This window comes from Cololabis saira, chromosome 13 (genome assembly GCF_033807715.1).
Source record: "Cololabis saira isolate AMF1-May2022 chromosome 13, fColSai1.1, whole genome shotgun sequence".
Lineage (NCBI taxonomy): Eukaryota > Metazoa > Chordata > Actinopteri > Beloniformes > Belonidae > Cololabis > Cololabis saira.
In genome coordinates, this window is record NC_084599.1 from 31,661,705 (window position 1) to 31,686,658 (window position 24,954).

Sequence of the window (24,954 nt, forward strand, 5' to 3'; positions counted from 1 at the left end):
TTTTCCTCACTGATATAAGGTGACATAGTTCTCCTCGGGACTCAGCAGGCTGGCATGTGCCAACTTCTCCTAAAACAACAATCCTCGCAGCGTTTATCCAACTAAGGAAATAAGTCACTGGCCGGATTAACACTCAACCTGACATGACTCTAAGTGTGTGGAGCGGAGCATTACTGTGTGTCTGTGTGCAGGATTAGGTAAAAGCGGAGTGCAAACATTTTCCCTTTAAGCCGGTTTCCTGGTGACTGTTTGAAATTTATGTTGGCACACATGCCAAAGTTTCCCCCATTTAATTGAAATGTAAGCTGGCACAGATGTTTAGGTTATAATTAACATTCTGTTCTCCATAATATACTCACAAATGTTTCCTCTGAATCCAATTTAAAATAGCCTTTTAGTCATTGCAGTGTAAAAATAAAACTACAATATCTGGGTGCTATTCTAGTTAAATGTGATACGTTCAAAAAGATATCTTTGAGCATGTGTTGTCAAATTCATCCACATACAATCACGCCTCACTAAATTACTATTATTTACAGTCGTTTCATTTTTTTTTTAAATAAGGCGCCAATTAACAACAATTGCACATGATTAGTAACAGTATTCATCCTGTGTATTTTAGGCCAGTCATACGTAATGTGTTTAATTGTAGGGGAAAAGCTATGATTGAATGATTTATCCTTGTTTTGAGTGATCTGTATCTCCTCCCAGAACCGAGGTCCTTCTCAGGTAGGAAATGTTGGCAAACTCCTGCTGGGAGGGGAGAAAACCTCCACGTTGTGGAGTCCATGTGCAGTGCATTCAAATTAATGGCTATCTGACTCATAGCACTGGGTGTTCGTGTCGTTATTCCAGACAAATGAAGTGATGCCAGTTGGTTGGATGACCACAGGGCTTACTGAGACACTTTTTATGATGACGAGTCAAATTCTTTTCCATAACTAAAAAAGAAAAGGCTGCCTGACAACTGGGAAGAGAGGTTTTAAACTCTGCGGTCAGACACGTTTGAACTAAAATACATAACAACTTCACTCTGGGATTTCCCACTAATATTCCCCATTACTAACAGACACTTAGTGAAAACTGGAAAAACATTTTCCTCAAAGATAATTCAGGCAATGATGTAGCTATTTATTTTTCTGTTAATTAGACCGGTTTCCACCCAGACACAGATGTGAGCATCCACATGTGCTTGTTTAGCATCCGACTCTGAAGCCACTTTAACTGATATCTGGCACCACAGATTTGATACTTCCCCACAAGACTTTATAAACTGTCTGCAGGGATTTGCTCCCATTCTGCCAAAAGAGCTTCAGTGTGGTTGGCTGATCATGAAGATTCATCTTAAAAGGTTCTGGATGGGTTTGAAATTGGTGCTTAATGGAAGCCAGACGAGTTTCAGATCGAATAATATTTTCTGGGATGACAGATGAAAATTAGCCAGCAACTAAAAACCTGCTATAATTAATCTTTTTTATAACTTTAAGGTTCTTCTCACAAATAAACAAATGCAGTCATAAAAATATTGGCTCTCATACAGCAAAGACTAAAAAAAAGTCTCTACTGAACTTTTGGCACAATCTTGGAATTTATCGACTGTTAAACTTATAAATGATTACATTTTAGACTTCTTTTCCGAGCTATTCCGAGCTATTGCTCTCCTGCAAAAGGCAGAGTTGTGTTCCAGTGAATGTATTTGAATTCTGTAGATGACAATCCTCTGACATTGTCTAATGTTCAAACTAAATGGTTTGCTTTATGAACATTTCTTTCATGCACTCTACCCATTAAGTCGCAACCATTCTGTCATTATTATTATAACTTTGAAATGAATGAAAACTCAATCCATAGAAAACATGATTGCAACTGACTGTGAGCTAAAATACCTAGTAATTTTGTTGTTGTATGTTGTCCCCCATTAATAAAAACACTTTCAGGGATATATTGGCTTTAGATCAATTACGGTACCTTATTTCATCCATCACCTCCTAGAATATGTGCACACTGTGTTGCATGCATTTACTTGCAGAGAAGAAGAAGTGCCCATTAATCTCAACAAATGACCTCAGTTTCAACTTTGAAGAGAATGAGATTCGTCTGATGTTGGAGGGCTGCAGGCCGACTCAGCTCTGCATCAGTCAGGAATTATTCCACAAAATCCTTTTAGCTTTGAAATTCTGTGCTGGAGGATCCAAAGTCTAGAGAGACAATACCTTCAATCAAAGCCATCTTTTATCAAAGCCTTTTTCTAAACTGTTTTAGAGGTGTGCTATAGACAAATTATTTGCAATATATTACTTTATTGCAGCAAGGTAATAAATATATGCAGATCATTGTGGCTTTGACGTTTCCAGAGGTTGTCTGATCATTTTCAATGAAAATCATCTCCACTGGATCACAGATTTTTACTTTTTTACTTATTTATAAACACATTTAATCTGACATTTGTTGATTTTTTTTTGGATATTTATTGAAAAATTGAAAAACAAGTATAACGATATTTATTCAGACCAACACCAATTGATTTTGATATTTTAAAACACATCTAGAATGTGATGTCAGCAAAACACTCAAAGTTGATGGAGAGATAAATAAAAAGGACAAATTACACCATCTGGAATATTTTGCAACCAGTAGATTAACTGATGGTGATGGCGTCCGGATTGGATATAAAGGGATGATCCGCCTAAGCCATCAGCTGTAGTTGCACAGCAGATCTTGATTTAATGCCTATATCCATTTTTTGAATGAATTGCTTGCATCACATTTTTAATAGTTCTCCATCTAATGCCTACATTTACACCGCACACCCAGAGCCGGATTAACGCAAAGGCAAACTAGGCATGTGCCTAGGGCCCGATTGACAGGGGGGGCCCAGACAGAGGGACAAAAAAAAAAAAAAAAAAAAAAATTTTTTTTTTTTTTTTTGTCTGCACACATATTAATGGTTGATAACATCCCGGTAAAAACCTAAGGCATATATATATGTACATTATTACTATATTTAGTATAAATACATATATATATATATACATACATACGCACAGGGCCGCCGCAAGGGATGTGCGAACCGTGTGACTGCACGGGGCCTCGCGCCCCAAGGGGCCTCGCGCCCCAAGGGGCCTCGCGCCCCAAGGGGCCTCGCGCCCCAAGGGGCCTGGCGCTATGGGCCATTTTTTTTTTTCCCCAATTTTTTTTCGTTTTTTTTTTCCTTTTTTCCCTTATAAATATCAACAGTCACGTTCCATTACAGACCTAAATGTGTACTAGTCTGTGCATATCAATAAATATATGTGCAATGATGACGCGTGTCTGTTGTTCAACTGATCAGACCAAGCGCAGACACAAGCTGCTCTGATCCAGACGGGTGGAGTTGGAACAAACTGTCACACAATGTCGAGAGAACGAGACAGATTCAGGAAATTTCCATCAGGGGATGAAAAAAGAAAAAACAAAAGAAAATGGAAGAGTTTAATGCCTCTCTGAAAGGCTCGTTTGATAAATTTGTTACAAAAATCACCGATCCGCCCGGGTCTCAAGCAGCCGTGGGGCCCCGCGTCGAGGCAAGCCCAGATGATGATGAGGCAGGGGAAGGTATCCAGTATTTTGCTAATTGGAGAGTTAAAATTGCGCATATAGACACCCGATCCGACCCGAAAAACCCAAAAATTTCGCGCGCGTGAGCGTAGCGAGCGCGCGAGGGCCCCCCCGGCCATTTCACACAGGGCCTCGCAAATCTCCCAAACGGCTCTGCATACGCATACGCATACATACATATACACATACAGACATACATACTACAGCACACTTTGTCTTACTGCAAATTTTATTGGTCTTTGTAGATTTGACTTCTTATTTAACTATTCAATTTAATCAACACATTTAATTAAGATTTTCTGCAAAATGCTCACAATCGATAAGATAAGGATAATTTAATAGCATTTAATAGAGCGTTGTAATAACGTATAAATAATAAAAATCTAAAAATAGTCTGATAGACTAATATACAACACATGAATTATTTTGGAATACAAAGAACCAACTTGACTATGACTATGCTATGTAAAATGTGAATTAAGTTTCATTAGTAACTTTGGTAAGTTTAAGGTTTCATAAATAACATCGATGGAGGGGGGCCCAAAAATCCCAGTCTGCCTAGTGTAGTCCATTTATTTAATCCGGCTCTGCGCACACCGGTTATCAGCTGGGAATTAACATACAAAGTAGATGGACTTGGCTACCGACCTGGAAAAACTGTTTTAAATGAATGCAGGTTGTGGCCCTCTTAAAGTTTCATGAGACACAACAGGACATATTATCCAAGTCATCTCTTTTCGAGGTATTCTTGAGGATCACCAAAGAATAAAACCCATTTTAATGTGAAAAACAAAAAGGAGAGTCAGTCCACCCGTGTTTACTACTGTTGCATTTTCAAGGGCGTAGAAGTTGCTTCTTAGAGTGAAAATGGTGTTTGTTTTTCCTGCTAAGACAGCAAATGCAAATGCATCTATCTGCTTCATATCTCATCTGACACCTAAAACCAATCTGAGAATTTCCAAGAGAGAAAAACAACAGCAACAAAAAAACAATCAGAGTTGGATCACTTCAACCCCACAGAGTGAACGCAGTCTTTGCCCAGAAAGGAAGACTCTTTACTGAGACCCAGACTTTAAATGTAACATGTCATAAGTATGCCGGTCCATTGAGCAACATCACACATTTCACATTCATTTCATACTTTCCCTTCTTCCCTTCTGTTATCCTGCAGGCTTTAAAGCAGCACAGCATGCGTTCCATACATGTTCAGCACATTTTACAGGTCTTTATTTCCCCTCCATTCTCGCTTGTGAGTCCTGTATCAGTTTAAAAATACACAGTTGTGTTTGGATGCTGCAAAATATAAGGATAGCAATAGAAGAAATGTGATTAAACATCATACATTACATACTTTCTTCCCTTCTAAAGGGGAGTTTTTCTTTGGCACTGTTTGGCTCAAGGTTTTTCTCCCCCTCTGGGAGTTTTTACCTGCCATTGTTTATGTATATGTAATAATTGCTCAGGGGTCATGTTATGGGTCTCTGGAGAGCGCTTACAACTTGTGTTGCAATAGATTCTATATAAATAAAATTGAATTGAATTGAATTGAATACATTCCAGTGCTCTTCAGTAAACTTTTTGTCGGCTCACAAAGAAGCTGCTGTAACAAAAGCAACAGCTCCAGGATCTATTGCCATCTCAAAATCTGAAACCCTCGATTGTGTAACTTGTAGATGTGGACACACATATCTATGATATGTTTTCTCGTCAGACGGTGCTCAAAACTGCTTAAAAGAATCATCAATCAGTTCAAAGAAATCAATACTTCTCAAAATAATCTGGGAATGAGCTCCTGTCTTTCAACACCACGGTGCGTATTTGCTATGACAAAGATTCCCAGTGTCTGAGGAAACCTCACTGCGTAAAGTCCGAGGCTGGAAACCGCTGCTGGGTGCACGTGACCTTTGAGCACTCTGGCGACACCACATGAGAAACCCTCCCGCCACAATGATAAATACAGCCACATAGGCTGCGTTTGGAGAATTTTGAAAGCCATTGTCGCTCAACACAGTCCACCACTGCATGGAGAAACGTAACCTGAGACGGTATTACACAAGATGGAGGCCAAACAGCAAGTCTCAGTAGAAAACGGGCTGATCTCAGACGAGGAGCGGACACATGTTGGTCAAATGAGTCAAAGTTACAGTTTGCTTTCAGGAAAAAAAAAAAAAAAACTGTTGTTGGGTTCTACATGGCAGATATGATATAAACCACCCAGACTGTTATCACAACGGCGCCATCCCTGCGCTCTCACAAGAGCTCTGACAAGTCAGGGTCAGGACAAAACATCTGAGGGTGTCCGGGAGTGTCTGATACTTGGATGTTAACAATGGGCCCTTTGGACGCTGTGGGTCGTGCGGTGCGGCTAGGTTGCCTCCCACAGATGCCATCAGGTCCCATCAGATGGGTATCTGGTTGTTGTGTCCTTCCAGGCAAGGCAAGGCAATTTATTTATAAAGCACATTTCACATGATGAGCATGGACTCAATGTGCTCAAATACATAAACAAACAAACAAAATTACAGGTTTACAATAACAGAAACAGACAAAAGTACCGTATTTTCTGGACTATAAGCCGCTACTTTTTTCATAGGTTTTGAACCATGCGGCTTATACAAATGTGCGGCTATTCTGTGGATTTTTCTTCCACCGCTCGGGCGCTCTAACCGGAATTAGAATAAAAACTAAGACAAAATAAATGCAAAGAAGAATACGCTACTTCTTCTTTAGCAGATAGAAGTAGAAGCAGATTTCAAACAGATAAATAGATACATAAATACTGGTTATTTTCTCTTGGTTCTGTCCAGTTTTAATCAGCAAAGTTGCTGCCGTGTTAAAAGACACTGTTAGGAAAGGATCTATTTAGGTACAAACATGTACATCATTTACAGTTCAAAATGGTTCTGTACATGTAGTAAATATCTAATCTAACAACATAAATATTTGCGGCTGAAATATCCTTTTTTTTAAATAGAGCGGATGCGGCTTATATACAGGTGCGGCTTGTATATCTTTTTTTATTGTTTTTTTACAAATAGAGCGGATGCGGCTTATATACAGGTGCGGCTTATAGTCCAGACAAAGGTATGTCAAGAGAAAAACAACAATAACAACCATAATTCCATTTTAACTAAAGTGTGATCACCCAGCCAACCATGTAGAGTTTACTCAAACGCCTGTGCAAAAAGGTAAGTTTTTAGTCTGCTTTTGAAAGAGGGCACTGTTGGAGCAGACCTTAGTTCCTGCGGCAAGGAATTCCAGAGAGTGTAGTAGTGACTGAAAGCTCCATGAGCAGATCTAGTGTGAATTCTAGGTATGATGAGAAGACTCTTATTTGATGATCTAAGGCAGTGGTTCCCAAACTGTGTGCCGCGGCACACTGGTGTGCCTTGAGGCAAGTCCAAGTGCGCCATGGGATTTTGTGACAACCATAGCCTACTGCAATATAGTATACAACTAGACAAAAATAATTATTTTAATTTACTATATACTACTTTGAATGCACTCATTCCATAATACAGAGGCAAACTCTTTATCTAAAAACTATTTAAAAAAATCCTCCTGAAATGGGTGTGCTTGATGAAGCCCAATTTGATAAAGTTTAAATATTTTAAGTATTTTGTTAATAAATATTTCATGAGTAGAATAGTTGTCTTTGTCATATCTTATTTGGCATTAGTAAATAATAAACTTAACAGATAAACAGATGATATTAGTGATAACACGTGTTATAAGGCTATTTTGCACAATAGGTGTGCCTTGACATTTTTATTTGTCCTTTGGTGTGCCTTGGGCACAGAAAGTTTGGGAACCACTGATCTAAGGGATCTGTCGGGTATGTATTCAGTGAGCATGTCAACCATGCAGGAGGGAGCTAAGCCATTCATAGATTTAAAGACAATAAGAAGTACTTTAAAATCTACTCTTTGTTTAACAGGGAGCCAGTGAAGAGAGGATAAAACAGGAGTGATGTGTTCATACCTCTTGGTTTTTGTTAGAATTCTGGCAGCAGCATTTTGAACAAGCTAGAGTTTATGCAACACCTGCTTTGTTAGTCCTGCAAAAAGTGCATTGCAATAATCTAATCTACTGGAGATAAAAGCGTGAACCAACTTTTCAGAGTCTGATTGTGACAGAAAGCATCTTACTTTAGATATATTCCTAAAATGATAGAAGGCAGCCCTGGACATATTGGCTATTTTTTTCTGGAAGTTAAGATCAGCATCTAACATAACACCCAAGTTTTTGACAAGTTCACAAGGTTTTACTGACAGAGGAGTTAATAAAGGGAGAATATGTTGCCTCAGAGCACTTGGACCAACTAAAGTAATTTGTGTTTTTTCTTCATTCAGCTGTAAAAAGTTTGTTTCCATCCAATACTTGATATCTGTAATGCACTGAATGAGGTCATCGACTGGGCTCAAATGATTGGCAGTAACAGATACATATAATTGTGTGTCATCAGCATAAGAATGACATTGAATGATGCCGAATGATGGACCCAAGTGGTAACATATACAAATTGAAAAGTAGGGGACCTAGAATTGACCCTTGTGGGACACTTGTGGGAGAGAAAGATCTACCACTTAGATATGATGAAAACCAGTTAAGAACTGTTGCCTCTGAGGCCCAAACACTGTTTAAGGCGCTGAAATAGAATGACATGGTCCACAGTATCAAAAGCTGAACTAAGGTCGAGAGGTAACAGAATAGAGACTTTTTGGTTGTCGTTGTTAATCTTCAGATCATTGATAATTCTGACGAGGGCAGTTTCTGTACTGTGGTTTTGGTCAAGAATGACCTGCATGTTGATTAGATTTTTTTATTTCTTCATATATTTGTTTCCCATATCAGAGGCCCTTCCTGATACAAGCTATTTTCTCTCACTCCAATGCAGTTTACTTTTGAAGAAATTAAAAACTATAACGAAACAGAAGTAAATGAAATATTAGACTATTAAAAGAGATGGCATAAAGATGATCATTGTCGTCTAGTTGAGGTGACTCAGACCGAAGTCTTTCAAAGGATGAAATAAGGCGCACATGTGCTATGGTCAGGATAGTAGTTGACAAAAAGGACTGACAGACCTTAACTATTGTTTGTTATTGTTAGTTACAAGATTTCTACAGGTCTTGAGCAGCACTGAGAAAGCTGCATGCACTTATGACAAGATGATCGCATGATGGTGTCTTTTTAGACGTAGCTTTCTTGTATGAAGGGATTATTGTGTTGGGAGGGAAGGGAAAAAATAAAAAAATAAAATAAAATTCTAGCACTGGCATGGCAGCACCTGTGTCCTCACAGCAGTCTGACCAGCACTGATCCAGCTGTACCATGGGATTTCATGCTTGTGTTGTTCTCTCAGATGTAAGTTCCTTTGGATAAAAGCGTCTGCTAAATTACAGTAGTAGTAGTAGTAGTAGTAGTAGCAGTAGCAGTAGTAGTAGTAGTAGTAGTCGTAGTCGTAGTAGTAGTAGTAGTAGTTATAGTAGTAGTTTGTGTGGTCCAGATCATCCTCTCAATTCAATAACAAGAGGAGTTGTCTCAGAGATGTTTTTATTCTATGAACCAGGAAGGCCCCTCAGATCCTGGCTCTTCCTTTTTAGCTGTTCCACAGAGTAGAACTATAGAGATTTGGTGATGCTGCTTTTAGCCACTATGCTCCAAAACTGTGGAACAGCCTGCCGGAGGATCTGAGAGGAGCTGGAAATGTGGACATTTTTAAATGTACCGTAGACTAAAAACTCATCTCTTTGGTCTGGCTTTTATGTAGCATCAAATTTGATAGTTTTATTCTGTTTAACATTTTTTAAATGTATTTGTTTTATTTATTTATCTATTTCTTGTAATGTTTTTATTATTATATTTTATTGTTGTGGACTGATTATTTTTTTGCCTTAATCCTTGAACTTCTATCATTTTTTCATTTTAATTAACTATATTGTATGTCAGTGTGCATTGGTCTCCCAGTTTTTATTTTTTTGTTTATTACGCTTATTTTTCAGTCAAAATGTCAAAGCACCTTGTATTTCATGTACCTGGATGAAAGGTGCTATATAAATAAAATTTGATTGATTGATTGATTGAGGCGCTTTCCAGAGACCACATGACCCTCGAGCAATATATATATATATATATATATATATATATATATATATATATATATATATATATATATATATATATATATATATATATATATATACTGTATATATGGGATGTCCTACGTTTTAGATCTGCAGGCGGCGTTGTTCAGCGCTTTCTCCTTGCAGCACAAGACACCCACACGCGCAAACACAAAGAGAGGGAGCGCATCAGCACCCTGCTGCGCGCACTCCTACCAGCGCACATTTCATTGTCTCAAAGCCCGAGGAGAGACTGGGGGGGCACCGGACAGCCCTTCTCCGGTCTGTAGTGACACATTTGGTTCCCCTGCTGCCACTTTTTGTGGGGCTGGTTTTCCTCACCATGAGGCGATAGCGCGGATTTGTGCCGCGGCACCTGCGCTCCCTCTCCGTCCGCGTCCCGCTGCCTTTTGTCTCGCACATCGCTGCAGCTCCCAGCCAGCAGTCCACGGGAGCAGCAGCAGCAGCAGCAGGAGGAGGAGGAGGAGGAGGAAGAAGTACAAGAAGAGGAGGAGAAGGAGGAGGAGGAGAGGGGTGTACCTGCCACCCACAGCCGCGCGTCGCACCCGAAAGTGGCCGCTGCGTGGCTGTCACTCCTCAGCCGCTCTTTGTACACTTTCCACGGGACGAGCTGCAGGGGGAAAAAAAACTACTTGAAATACTAGAAAACTGCCCGTGAGACAAGTATCTTTTTTTTTGAGAACTCGTGCTCGGGATCTTGTTTTTGTTGGGAAGAGGAGGACCAGAAGATGCGTGTCCCAGTGCTGCTGTGCGCGCTGCTGTGCGCGGCGCCGAGCCCCGTGGCCGCGGCGGCGGCCGGGAGCTGCGCCGATCTGCGGCAGTTCTACACCGGGAAGGGCTTCACCCTGGTGGGGGTCCCGCAGACGGAGATCTCAGGTGAGCCCGCAGAAATCACCTCACACTTGAACAGCTGCTCAGGATTTAAGCCCTGATTTATGGTTCCGCGTTAAATCGACGCAGAGCCTACGCCGTAGGAACCATAAATCAGCCTTTAAAGTCACTTTTTAAAGCACCAACCACCTGCCTTGTTTCTAAAATAGACTACTGTTCTTTCATTCTCTCAGTCCACATGGCTTTATCTCACGCATCTACAGTAGCTGCCTATATGGTGGCAATCCTTTCATATACACATTCACATATATATTTTTTGACATTGACCAAAATATAAAATGCTTTGTTCAATTATAGAGTAAATGAAGAGAGCGTATAAAAGCCAAGTTTTGGCTTTAATTTTCTCTTGTTGGTTTGCAGTTCACGTGTCCTTTTGTGCGTTTGTTCAGCCTTTCCTTTCACTATTATGCATTTCCCTTCCTGAGCACCCCAAGCCCAGTGTTTCTCAGGCTATTACTGGGGCTTTCTTATTGTCTGATGGCAGAATTGCAGGTGGAGGCTCTGGGGCTATTTGTTGCACTTATGTTTATTTACTATTTTTTGCACTGTATATGTTAACATATTTGTATTAAAAAAAAATAGAATACAGGAGGAAAGACTTGCCTTCTGCTCCAGGGTGTTGAAAAGCTGCTGTAATGCCTCCCTGGACCCTTCATTGTCTGCTTTATGGGGACTGCAGGTGCGGTGTGTGTTTGTGCGACTCAGGAGGTGCTGAATTGGCCCTTTGGGTCATTTGCATATAGTAATACTTTGATCTTGCCTGGAGCAACATCCATTAATGCTCAGATATGTCGCCAACATAAGCCGCAGTTGATTTCAACAAGGATAGGAGTGGTTTACAATCACTCTTTTGTTTTATTCCTGAGTCCTGACCTGTCAGTCAGTCGGCTATCTAACCAGACAAGTAATCTCACATTCAATCAGTCAGTCAATTACAGCCAGTTAAGCAATCAGTCAGCCTGGAATCCAGTCAGTCACACTTCACACATAAACGTCTCTCTTCTATCTCTCCACCGCTGTCCACAAACTGTGGTTACACTGTCTTGGTTTTAAGGGGAAAATAAATCAACTCGCTTCCCTCCTTTAAGGCAATCATCAGTCGTTCACTGTCTCTTCCTGTTATTACCTAAAGATGGACAGAAGGCAGGGGCCTCACAGAGCCGGAGATGAAAGTGAGGCGAGAATGAGCTGTGTACAATCTGAAGGTCATTTCACGTTGTGTCAATGAAAATGCTCCCGTCTGGGCAAGCGAGTTATTAATGTTGGATGTGTGTGTAGGGGTGGATGTGTGAATGAGACAGACGCCGGCAAATAAAGGATATAATTGTGAGGCAGGCGAGGTGGTGAAAGAAGGAGGTGGACAGCGAGGCGGGTTAACAGAGACAGAGCCCTCAGTCGGGACCTCAACAACTGTTGAAGAGACCTGGCACAGCTCTGCTCCTCTCTTTCCATTAAAACCTCATCTTTTATTGGCAGATCAAAAGCACAGGTCCTCAGCCACTCGGACTGTGATTTCCTCTAGTTGTTTGAGCAGAAGTTCCCAGAACTCATTAAAGTGTATGCCAAGATAGGAACAGAAAGACCAGCAGCTGAATTCCTCAGAGAAGGAGCTCCTCAATCTTTTCAGAAACCTCAGGCGGGTTAGTAAAGACTGCTCTGCCTCTACCTGGATCTGGAGAGTGGGTAGAGTTTCTGATTTATAAAAAAACTTTGGTAAAAGTACATGTAATTGGAGAAATCCCCTGCATACAGAGTTACGAGTTCACTCATTTGCTGGGATGCCTCTTCTGCACAGTTATGGACACCAGATGGAATGTAAATTGCTTGGATGAAACTGTAACTTTCATTATTGGCTCGAGTGTTTGCAGCCGCCATTCTTTTTGAAAGCAAAGTTTCAATAGCGGCAAATGATACATGTCACACTGCACTGACAACTGAATTAAAAATAAAATTCTCTGCTCTCAGACATCTTTTAAAAACTGTAAAAAAAAAAAAGACACACCAACAACTTAAAGTCGATTTTAATGTAACATGAAATATGATCGATTATTACAAGAACATTTCTCATAAATGTGAGCTGGAAACTATTTGAAAAGGCCATCCATCCATCCATCCATCCATCCATCCATCCATCCATCCATCCATCCATCCATCCATCCATCCATCCATCCATCCATCCATCCATCCATCCATCCATCCATCCATCCATCCATCCATCCATCCACCCACTCTTTGAACCAGGATGCTTCTTACTTTATATTTTTTATAGGGATCAGTGCCAACCACCGAGCCACCATGCTGCTTGGGTCTCCGTTTTTCAAAGGTTAATAAAGAAGCAAATAAATAACATCCAGCTGTGCTTGACCTCTGAATGCATGCATTGTCTGAATGCAGTAAGTACATGACCAGTTGTTTCAGCCATGCATCGTTCATGTTCGTGGAGCAGGCTAATGCAGGACCAAACACTTATCATTTGATAAAAAAAAACAACAAAAAAAACCCAAGAAACAAAACCATCTGTTGCCAGTCAGGAGCTGTTCAAAATATCTTCAGAGTAAGTTCTGGCTGTTTTTCTTTTCTGTTAGTTGATGGGGAATAACATGTTTAAGCCCGGAGGCCGAGCTGCTTGTTGGTTAGTAAGTACCTGACTTTTGTTCGCTAGCTGATACTAGACCCATCCACAGTGCAACTGAAATACCTTGAAGTGTTTATACGTCTGTCTGTGGGTAGATTACATCTGTGCAATACCGTCACAGAGGTTCACTGTTTTGAAAATGAAATTAGATTTAAGGTTGAGATTGAAGAGGGATTCCCCAGCCCATCAGCTCAGAGTGTAAGGATAAGAGAGTAAGGGGGCGAAGGGAGTCACGTCTTCCTCCCATTTTACAGCTTTTCTTTGCCTTCTCTTTCTTTATGTCCTTCCTATAAGGGATGGCTTTATTTGAAGTATTATCATATTGTTTTCTATAACAGACGGTCGTGGTCCTGGGTTGGAACAAGGCATTTGTTGCCTCACAGCTAGAAGCTTAATGAAGTGAAGCCTTTCTATGTTGAGTTGCCATGTTTATATTGATGCATTGTCATTTGAAAATTGCCTGTAGAAGCGAGCGTGTGTGTGCTTGTTTTTCTTATAAGTTTTATTTATTAGCTTGTCTTCTTCCTTACGATGGACTGGCCACCTGACGAATGTATACCCTTGTCTTTCTCCTGAAGAGTGCTGCAGTAAGCCCCTGCAGCCCTGAACAGGAGCAAGCGGGTAGAGATAATGGATGGATGGTTATGGCCCATAAACTCCACACGATGATCTCCAGTTTTTAATTTTTCTCCTACAGGCCAAACATGCTGTTAGCTTTGTCATGTATCCTCACAATGTGCTTTTCTATTTTTTGTTTTTTTCCTAATCACTGCACATATAGATTTGTAGAAATCCAGACTTCAACAAGACTGCATTACAGTCGAGGCGGGTCAATGCCACACATAGGCTGGATTAAACATTTAAAAGGCAAGGCATTGAATGCACCAACCTGCTAAGGGAGAAAACATATTCTATGACAATGCAATTTTAAGTTTATATTGATAATCTAAAGGGCATTATGCTTTATTTTCAGCAGATATAAACTTCTGAAAATAATGTAAAAGAAGTTGCTCCAAATTCCAGAATTATTAAAAAAAAGCCTCTCCTTTTCAATCCTGGCTCACATCCTTTGTCCTATAGGTCTGAAAGCATGTGAATATGAGAATAGAAGCTATCTTTTCTGCTGTCTACCCATCTGACTTTGTGCCTGCAAGCATTTTTAACACACATTGTAGCCTTCGCCTGGTCAATAGTTAAAGACTAGCTCATCCTGAAGTGTGTGTGTGTGTGTGTGTGTGAGTGTGTGTGTGTGTTTGTGTTTAAAAGTCAGTGAAAGCCAACACCTTCTCCAGGGAAGACATTCAGCTTCATTCACACATGCTTTGTCCGTGTGGAGCAGCACACACCCATGTGATCGAGTGACACCTTGAAACAGAAGCAGACTACATAACCTGCACACTCCATGTTCTTTATAGGGAGGTTGGGACGTCTACGTGGAGGTGTGTGTGTGTGTGTGTGTTATGTTGCCTCTTATTGATCCACCATCACATTCATTCTTATTGAAGGAACATAGAAGAGAGCAGAGAGATTTGAAAGCTGGTTTATGCTGTATATTATAGTTTAGACCAAGTTATCATCAGATACAGACAAAATACAGGTTTGGTTACGAGCCAGAAACTCTTTAACAAGGCACCATTCATTATCATGTATAGAGCCTTTGTTAAGCAGCAACCGGTATTTCAATACTATGATTATTCTTTCATTATCATTATCATTTTTCTGTTGTTATCCACATTTAGCCCAAAGGCAATCTTGAATATGTGTTTCTATCCATTGTTGGTATGTAAAAATAATGTTTTGGTTCCTCAACAAAAATAGTTCTAATCCTCAATATTTTATTTTTTTCATTTTAACAGAGTCATACGCTAACAGAGACTAAGTATGCAGAGTTAAAACTGTTAAAATGGGCCATCACCTAAGGTGCTCCAAACAAAGTTTGGAGCATCATAGATCTTTAAAATGTTCCTGCCAATCACGTCAACTGAGATTCTTGCTTTTTCTTTCTTTTACAAGTACCATTTTTATCGGTCTGAGGTTGTGTGGATGGCAGCGCACATCAGAGATATCAAGAGCTAAGCTGATGTGACGGAGGAAATGTCACTGAACACAAATTAAGTTTATGAAACAAAAAAATAACAGGCTTTCTGATGGATATTGGCTATTTTATTTCATTAATTTTCCAGATGATCTGTGACTCGTTTAGACAGAATTATTATGATGTAGTTCATTTTAATTGTACAAATGGCACATCTTACTGGAACCTTGTACCTTACCACAAATGGTGGCTTAATACTCCTACAAAACTATAAATCTGATTTGATCTCATGCTAGACTCATTTGATGCTCCTTGGGGACATTCATCAAGAAGAAGTGGGCCACTTTAGATGGTTTCATCACTGGACGTGTAGGAAGAAACTGTTACTGTCCGTCATCTGCCACACATCACATGCTCACTCGAGCATTCGCAGTATGTGCCACCAAGCAGAACGCTGAATACCCAGGGTACACTTTGGCGAACACATGCAAACACCCATCGGGTCGCTGGGATCCTCTATAAATCTTCTGCTCCTTCTTGCCCCCCGTCTCTCTCGCCTGGTGCCTGTCTGCTTCTCAGTACCACCTCTTCACTGTTTTTCCAGACAGGCTCAGATCTATGATGTGAAGCCTTGCGTGAGCTTTTTGTGTGTGAGGGGAAGGTCTAGGTTGGCTTTTAAAAGCAGAGCTGTGAATCTTTCATGATGTCTGATGCAGCAACATGAAGCAGAGACAGACTCGAGGAGAAAGAGGTGATGTGGAGGGAGAGAGGGTGAGACAAGAAGGAGGATGAGAGGAAGAGGGGAGCGTCTGTTCTGGCTGATATCTTTTTTGTCATTTCTCCTTCATCCTCACTTCTCTAAGCATAAGAAGTTCTACAGCTAGTCTGATGCTGATACCGGCTCCTGTGTTCTGCAGTTGATCCTTCGGTGGTGCTTCTTATTAAAATGCCTAAAGATAACCCATTATGCAAGAGAGCAAATAACTTTTCAGGGAAGGAAAAACATCTGACTAGCAATATTCCAGTAGTATGAGTCATACTCTGAATATATTACAGGTTACACAAGAAAAGCCCTGTTTCATGACTGAAACATCTTACATGTCCCATCTGATGTCTCATATGTCCTTCAATTAGGGCTGCACGATTCTGGACAAAATGAGAATCACGATTTTTTTGCTTAGAATTGAGATCACGATTCTCTCACGATTTTTTTCCAATATAAAATTTATTGCACTTATTACTTTAACTTTGCAACAGCTGAACAAAAATATAATAACAATAAACATCTCTTGTCTTCTTTACACAAACCTTGAATAATTTAAACAATAATAACAATTTTGAACAATATTTGTTCCTCCCTGAGTTGAACACCCTTTCAGAAAGGGGACTTGTAACAGATCCTGTAGTTCTGAGGCAACAAATTATTCCTCTGGCTGCTTTTTGCTGTAACAGCTGACATTGAACATAAAAACAATAAAGATCTCTCTTGTCTTTAAATAATTTTAACAATAACAATTTTAACAATATTTATGTGCAATATGTGTCAGGTGATGAGAAAGGTAGATGTTTCTCCAAATGTAATCCACAATCATTAACAAAATATAACAAACATGACAACATGATAGTTGACCATGACAGGACTACAACAACCTAGAACATAGGCCTAGTCCTTTTTTCATGCAGCCATCTTTAAAAAATTTTTTTTTTTTTTTTTTTTTTTTTTTTTTTTTTTTTTTTTTTTATAAATCGTCGTCATTTGGAAATGAGATTGCGTTCAAGCATGAATCGAGATCGCGATTTTTTAACGATTAATCGTGCAGCCCTACCTTCAATGCTATTAAATTTTGTCTGAAATGTTCGCAGCTCTGTAGTGGAGGTTTAGTAACCCATAGATTCACCTTTCTAGTCCTTAGAGGCCATGGTCAATGTTAAAATCTGGCAAATATACCAGCGCAGTCCCCTACACTTGGGGTTAGTTATATGGGCAGGGCAATCCGTACTTAATAATCCTAAAAAAAAAATGAAAGAAAGAGCCTCTTGTGGGTTTGTCCAAGCAGAGCCCACTGCAGCTTTTTGCCCTTTTGGGTCCTAAGTTGAGTTTTCATAGCCATAAACACCACAAAACTGGGAAACCCACATGTACGGTAGATCTGTCCACAGGGAATCAACAGAGGGCCCCCTCAGCAGTTTTGCTGTTAGGAATTAAGCCATCCCACAGTAAGACCAGTGCTTTTTTTGTCTTCACCATTTTCAGCCCACACATTGGACCAACTGGTGCCCCATCTCAGCCCCCTCCTACTACTGCACAGCGTTCCCATATGGCCTGCAATTCACTCTGATTTTATGTAAATGTAAGGGTCTCACCAGCTCAACATTGTCATAAAAATAGGGAACATAAAAATTCACAGAACAGATCATTTTATAAATAATATTGAATCAGGTCTTTAAAGAATCGCTTGCTCACGCTATGTCTGCTCTGTTTTGGCTTCCCTCCATGATTGTGCTCTGGGGAGTTTTTTAAAACCTAATCCCTTGGGTTATCGATTAGAATAACCCCAACCTCTTGTTTTAAATGTGTAACTGTAAATACGTCAATCAAAGGACATGCTTTTAACCTACTCAAGTCTACAAGTCCTGATTTAGTCAGGTGCTGGTTGGTGTATTTTCTTTGAATGTTCTCCTCTTCAAGCTACTTCATTTTGTCCTGAAACTGTATTGGGGAGTGTTGTTGAGATTATTTCACATCCCTAACCCAAAGAGAGGCAGGTTGTCATGTTCCCATTATGGCACACAAGACCCTGGAAACAGAAGAATAATCAAATCCTATTGATGACTGAACTTTGAAATACAAAAGAACATTCATGGCCAATCTTCTTTCTGTTATTTTATCTATTTCCTCCTTTATTTCTTTTTTTCTCCAAAAGCTGGTTACTATAATAACCTAATTTATATTCAAAAGTGCAGTATTTTGATTTTCTAAAACTGGGTGCCAATAGTGTTCAATGGATTTGATTCTAAATCATGAAAACTATGCATATATATATACGGAAGAGTATTAGGGCCAGGCAGGAGAAAAATAAAAATAATATTTTAGAGGAGGAAGATTTTTTTTTCATTATGCACTTTGAGAAAAAAGTCAAAATGTCGAGAAAAAAGTCGAAATGTCTGGAAAAAAGTCGAAATGTTGAGAAAAAAGTCGAAATGTCAAGAAAAAAGTCGAAATGTCGAGAAAAAAGTCGAAATGTTGACATTAATGTTGAAGTACAATTTCGAAAAAAAAGTCGAAATGTATTTCAACTTTATACACGAAATTTCGACTTTATACACGAAATTTCAACTTTATTCTTGAAAGTGTATTTCAACATCAATCTCCACATTTCGACTTTTTTCTCGAAATTGTATTTCAACATTAATCTCGACATTTCGACTTTATTCACGAAATTTCGACTTTTTTCTCGAAGTGCACAATAAAAAAAAAATCTTCCCCTCTCAAATATTTTTTCTCCTGCATGGCCCTAATACTCTTCCGTATATATATGAGATAGAGGGCTTGTCAATCACAACATACCACTCAAACCATGCCCATTTTATGAATATTCTTTATTCTAAATGGTACAAAAATTTACCTCATGGTTTGTTAAAGGAGTAAAACAAAGCCCCCAAAATTTTCTGTTAACATAAGGTCATATGGAAAAAATAGTAGTTAGCAATATGATTATTATTATTATACTATGATAATAATGGGCCTTGTTTTTAACCCTGACCCTGATGTTCCACTTGTTTATTTGTCAGAACATTACCATCCTGAGCCAAAAACATGTCTGAATAGGATTACAGTTGTGTGTGTCCCATCACAGAGGAGAGACAAGAACTTTTATTTCTATTAATATTGGAAGATTTGTTGAGGACTTAGCTACCTTGATTATGCACATTTATATTCTTGGCGTGGAGTCAAATTATGCAAAACAAATGTGAGGTAAAGCTTGGGAAGATTAAATTCCTCCAGTGTTTGCTTATAATCAAGTCAAGCTGATAGATGCAAAGGTCAGAGTCGTACAGCCCTCATGCATCTCTATGATGATCACGTATCAAGGGAGTGGTTGGAGAAGAGAAAAGACAGCTTTGAGGCAAGAGCAGAAGCTGCTCGATACTTTAGCATCAATCTTTGCACCTAAAATCAATGTGGTACAAACCAGTACTGCTGCTCAGTAACCTCTGCCTCTTTCTTCCTCGGCGCCGTCCTGCTCTCTTCCCCCCCACGCTCCAGTTCACACCTCTTCTCCTTGTTCTCTCCCATCCTTTTAATGTGCACTTCCTCCACCTTATCAGACTATTTTTACTTTCTCCTCCTCCTCCCGGCCCTCTGTTGATCTTCCCCTCCTCCTCTCCAAGAGTTGAGCATCCATCTGTTTTCCAAATGAAAAGATGAGCCGTTTGTCTGATGTGGTGGACTCTGCGGTTGCTCGGCTCCTTCATGAGTCGACGCTCTTAATGCTCCGTGGAGGTGTGTAGACAGCGTGTGTGTATGTGTGGGTCTGTGTGGGTATGATATGGAAAAGATTGAGAGTTCAATAGACAAGAAGTCTTCCAGCAGCATAAAAATCCTCTGTTGCAATATTACCGTAGGTCTTTCAACAGCTTTGCAGCACAAGCAGGTGTTTATGACCACCATGTGCTTATATTTGCATAAAGTAAATTGTTTTTGGATGTTAACCTTGTATTTGTCTGTGTGTGTTAGATGGTGCATGCGCAGCGCAGACTGCTATTATTGGTGGGCTGTTTAAAAAAAGTCGTCTAGTGTATGTAATCAGTTGTAGAGAACATTTTTTCATGTCCTACTACTAGGGATGGGCGGTATGGACTAAAAAATGTATCACGATAATTTCTGGCATTTATCCCGATAAATACCAATACAAAAACGTCATCAACGGGAATTTATCTTTCTTTGTTTCTTTCTTTCTTTTTAGGGTCCTTTCTTTCTTTCTTTCTTTCTTTCTTTCTTTCTTTCTTTCTTTCTTTCTTTCTTTCTTTCTTTCTTTCTTTCTTTCTTTCTTTCTTTCTTTCTTTCTTTCTTTCTTTCTTTCTTTCTTTCTTTCTTTTTAGGGTAATTTCTTTCTTTCTTTCTTTCTTTCTTTCTTTCTTTTTAGGCTCCTTTCTTTCTTTCTTTCTTTCTTTCTTTCTTTCTTTCTTTCTTTCTTTCTTTCTTTCTTTCTTTCTTTCTTTCTTTCTTTCAGGCTCATATATTCCTTCCTTCCTTCCTTCCTTCCTTCCTTCCTTCCTTCCTTCCTTCCTTCCTTCCTTCCTTCCTTCACACAAAAACGTCATCAACGGGAATTTTTCTTTCTTTCTTTCTTTCTTTCTTTCTTTCTTTCTTTCTTTCTTTCTTTCTTTCTTTCTTTCTTTCTTTCTTTCTTTCTTTCTTTCTTTCTTTCTTTCTTTCTTTCTTTCTTTCTTTCTTTCTTTCAGGCTCATATATTTCTTTCTTTCTTTTTAGGCTCATTTCTTTCTTTCTTTCTTTTTAGGCTCCTTCCTTCCTTCCTTCCTTCCTTCCTTCCTTCCTTCCTTTACACAAAAACGTCATCAACAGGAATTTATCTTTCTTTCTTTCTTTCTTTCTTTCTTTCTTTCTTTCTTTCTTTCTTTCTTTCTTTCTTTCTTTCTTTCTTTCTTTCTTTCTTTCTTTCTTTCTTTCAGGCTCATATATTTCTTTCTTTCTTTCTTTTTAGGCTCATTTCTTTCTTTCTTTCTTTCTTTCTTTCTTTCTTTCTTTCTTTCTTTCTTTCTTTCTTTCTTTCTTTCTTTCTTTCTTTCTTTCTTTCTTTCTTTCTTTCTTTCAGGCTCATATATTTCTTTCTTTCTTTCTTTTTAGGCTCATTTCTTTCTTTCTTTCTTTCTTTCTTTCTTTCTTTCTTTCTTTCTTTCTTTCTTTCTTTCTTTCTTTCTTTCTTTCTTTCTTTCTTTCTTTCTTTCTTTCTTTCTTTTAGGCTCCTTTCTTTCTTTCTTTCTTTCTTTCTTTCTTTCAGGCTCATATCTCCCTTCCTTCCTTCCTTCCTTCCTTCCTTCCTTCCTTCCTTCCTTCCTTCCTTCCTTCCTTCCTTCCTTCCTTCCTTCCTTCCTTTACACAAAAACGTCATCAACGGGAATTTATCGTTTTTACCCCGAGATGACAAATTCTTACCGTGGGGAATTTTTTTGACGGTTTATCGTGAACGGTAAAATATCGCCCATTCCTACCTACTACGCAAAAACACTGTTTTCCCTTAGAGGGGCTAATTAAATATGGTCTCCTGAATCAGCTTCTCATGTTAATACTTTTCCCAGCCATGGGACCAGACAAAAGGCGTTTAATATTTTAAGTCATATAGATTAACTTTAGAAAGAACCTGATGAAAAAAGTAAAACATTTAACTTGTTGACCTGTGCAGAGAAAACAACTATTTGTCAAGGGAAACATTTCTTCAAATCCCCTTTCTCATCATATATTATATATAAATAATAGATATAAATGATTTATGAGATGACTTTGTTTTGGTGCCGCCTGCGCAGCTGGCGGTTCAGACAGACTATAAGTGGAAAACAAGGGAAGAGTGGTATTTAAAAAGAAACAATTACACTGAGTTAGGTGTAATCACAGTGTTGTTACTTCACTTGTTAGGATACTGGGCTGCTGCCAGTGCTTCCTGACAGAGGTTGTACCCGCACATGCCTTCACATCCACACCGCTGATAGGATCAGCGGCGGAGAGCATTATCAGAGCCAATCTCATTGTGTGTGACTGGCTGTCCCTGGCTTGTTTTTCTGTCATGGTACAAGGTAGAATAGACAGACTTGGCAGCAGGTTCCAGTACTTCAACTGAGGGATTTGATCATCTTTGATACTTGCCTGTGGAGTGAAACAATGAGGGAGGGGTTAAAAAGGGTCAGATCTTTAAGAGGTAATGCTGCTACATTCACTCTCCAGGGATCCTGGTGTTTCACAACAGGAACAGCTTGTCATTTAGTAGAAAAAATTAAGACATACGTTCAAACATATGGCGAGAAGAACCTAAAGGATCCCTCGCTGTGCGAGTTAGGATTTTCATTTGTGTTTGTACATGCGAGAGACCAAGACTCAGGCCTGTAATTAGACCTGCTTCTGTGAAAATCCCAACCCTGTGCACTTGTACAGTAGGTTTACTTCTTTGTGCCCAGAAAAAGCAAGTCTTTTTCTTTTTTTTGTGTGTGAAATCACTTTAACCTCCTGAGTATCAGATCGGAAGTCATTTCATTTTATTAATTCATTTACTTTTTATTGCATAGGATTCTTGCTTTATTATCTACGTTGCCACTGGACATGACAGAGAAGTTTATTTGATAGAGTCGGTGAACTAAATAAAAACAACCTTTGACTCGTGACATTTTGAGGATATGTTGTGTCACATCCTGTTTAGATGAAAAGCAATGCAGTCTCCCTCCTGAATATATAATACATCATTAGGCCGCATGTCCACTGTACTTGAGCGATTTCACGTATCGCTCCCCCTGTTTTGCCTGTGGAGGCGAGTGCCTTAATATTTCAGCCAAATACAGGTTTTAACTTTGCTATTTTGATGCAATGGATCAAAGAGACTCCATCCATCCATCCATCCATCCATCCATCCATCCATCCATCCATCCATCCATCCATCCATCCATCTATCTGCCGGGGCCAATCCCAGCTCATTACAGGCGAGAAGCACAGAAACACACCAGAAAAATAACACACTTTTAATCATATTGAAATATGCAACCTGGGCTAGATAAAGCAAATACCTAAAGGAGCATGAGGCTCCTTTTAAGAAATTAGACTTTCTAGCGCCACCCTTCGCCACGACGGCCGTCGGGGGTACTGCAGTCAACAGCGAAGCCGGCACGGGAGAACGGGGAGAACGCGCATGCAGCGTCATGTGACGTCACATCCGCAGGACAGCGCGGGAAATTCTGGTCCGGAATTGCAGCACATTTTGCAGCACACAGCCTGTTCAAGGCAACGGAGAGATACGCTAGAGGACTCATTCTTTTTGGTTTGGAACGCTTCATCTGACATTATTACTCGAAAACTTAAAACGTATACAAATTTTTTTCATAAATCCTGCCTCAATCCTGCCTCATGCTCCTTTAATGGTTAAAATAGTTGGGAATCATAATAACACATACCGTAACTGTGACCAACCACGAATATTCTCACTTTGATTATAGTTTTTAAGAGAAAAGCCCAACAACCTCTTCCATCTGCCCACTGCACCAGCAGGCCGGCAGGCGGTGAAGGATCATAGAACAGAGGGAAACCTGCTACAGCCACACGCTGATGTCAACTTTGATTGGATATCCGACTGGCCTGAGAAGTTTCAGTCTGGCTTTAACTCCTCACGGCACTGAAACAGCCCGTTTCAATGCAACCAATGATTCTGGAGCTTCCACTGTTTTATTTCTTCTTGATTTCCCTGCTGCCTTCGCCACAGTGGGTCATGACATTTTGTTATCACGATTGGAAGACTCCGGTGGTGTGATGGTCACGGCACTTAAATGGGTCAAGTCCGATTTATTTGACAGGAGTCATTCTGTCCAACTTGGAGAGTTTTCTTCTACAGAGGCCCCACTTAGACGTGAGGTACCTCAAGGCTCTATTTTAAGCCTTGTTTTATTTACTCTCTACCTGCTTCCACTAGGCTCAATTAAAACAAAAAAATTAATGTGTAAAATCTGGTGGAGCCAGTATATAGAGAAATGGCAAAAGAGTCAACAAGATGTTAAAACATGGATGGAGCCAAACTTCCTTAGCTTAAATGAAATCAACTACGGTAACTACCCTTTTATTAGGAATCTTAGCGTTATTTTTGATAAAAACTTCAAGTTGTTGTGGAATGGTTCTGGAATTCTTCTGGAAAGTTTGTGGAAGCTCCGGATCGGTCTCCTGCTTCCTGTGAGGTCTGCTAGAATTCTCAACGATTTTAAATCTTTAAAACCCGTATTTTTACTCTGGCTTTTAACTCCAGCAAGCGTGATCAGTAGACCAGTCGGCCTTGCATTTTCTTTTGCCTTTTATTTTTTATTTTATTGTCATTGCTTACTGCTTTTATGGTTTTATTTTGGGGGATTTATTCACTTGTACAGCACTCTGGTTGCCTTATGGCACGTTAAAGCACTTTATGAATAAAGTGCCCTCATTTGCATAAAGTTGAGTAAATAGCATCAGCTTTTTGACACGCTGCCCATACTGGCCATGGATTCCTTGCACATGCGATAAACATGCCTCATTGCATTTAATAGAAAGTAAATGGGATGCATGTGATGTGAGCAATTTGTTGCGTGCAATTGACATCCGTCGTTAGTCTATAACACAAAGATCTAGCATGGTGTCGTGTGACTTTTGAGATTATATTTTGAATCACATAACGCTGTTGGAAATGTACACAAATGTAAAATTGCTACATTTAAAAATTCACTTTTTTCCCATAATTTATAATGTCTTTGTTGAGCATAACATTAAAGTATATAAAAAAGTGATGGTGCATGTATATATTAAGTTTAAAAGCCGTGATAATGTTGGGTGGGAAGTTCATGTGAAGTTTCAATTGTATTTCCACTGCCACGGGGTGTCCCCATCACTAAAATAATTAAACTTTCAATGT

General features: G+C 39.5%; 1 protein-coding gene across 1 annotated transcript in view; it reads left to right on the forward strand.

The window, feature by feature from the left end:
* Nucleotides 1-9,963: 9,963 nt before the first annotated feature.
* Nucleotides 9,964-24,954, forward strand: part of LOC133457863 (glypican-1-like) — a 49,815-nt gene continuing 34,824 nt past the window's right edge. Inside the window, exon 1 of the mRNA XM_061737232.1 lies at nucleotides 9,964-10,619. Coding sequence (XP_061593216.1) covers nucleotides 10,472-10,619 — 148 coding nt within the window. The 5' untranslated portion in view covers nucleotides 9,964-10,471. The remainder of the gene's footprint in view (nucleotides 10,620-24,954) is intronic.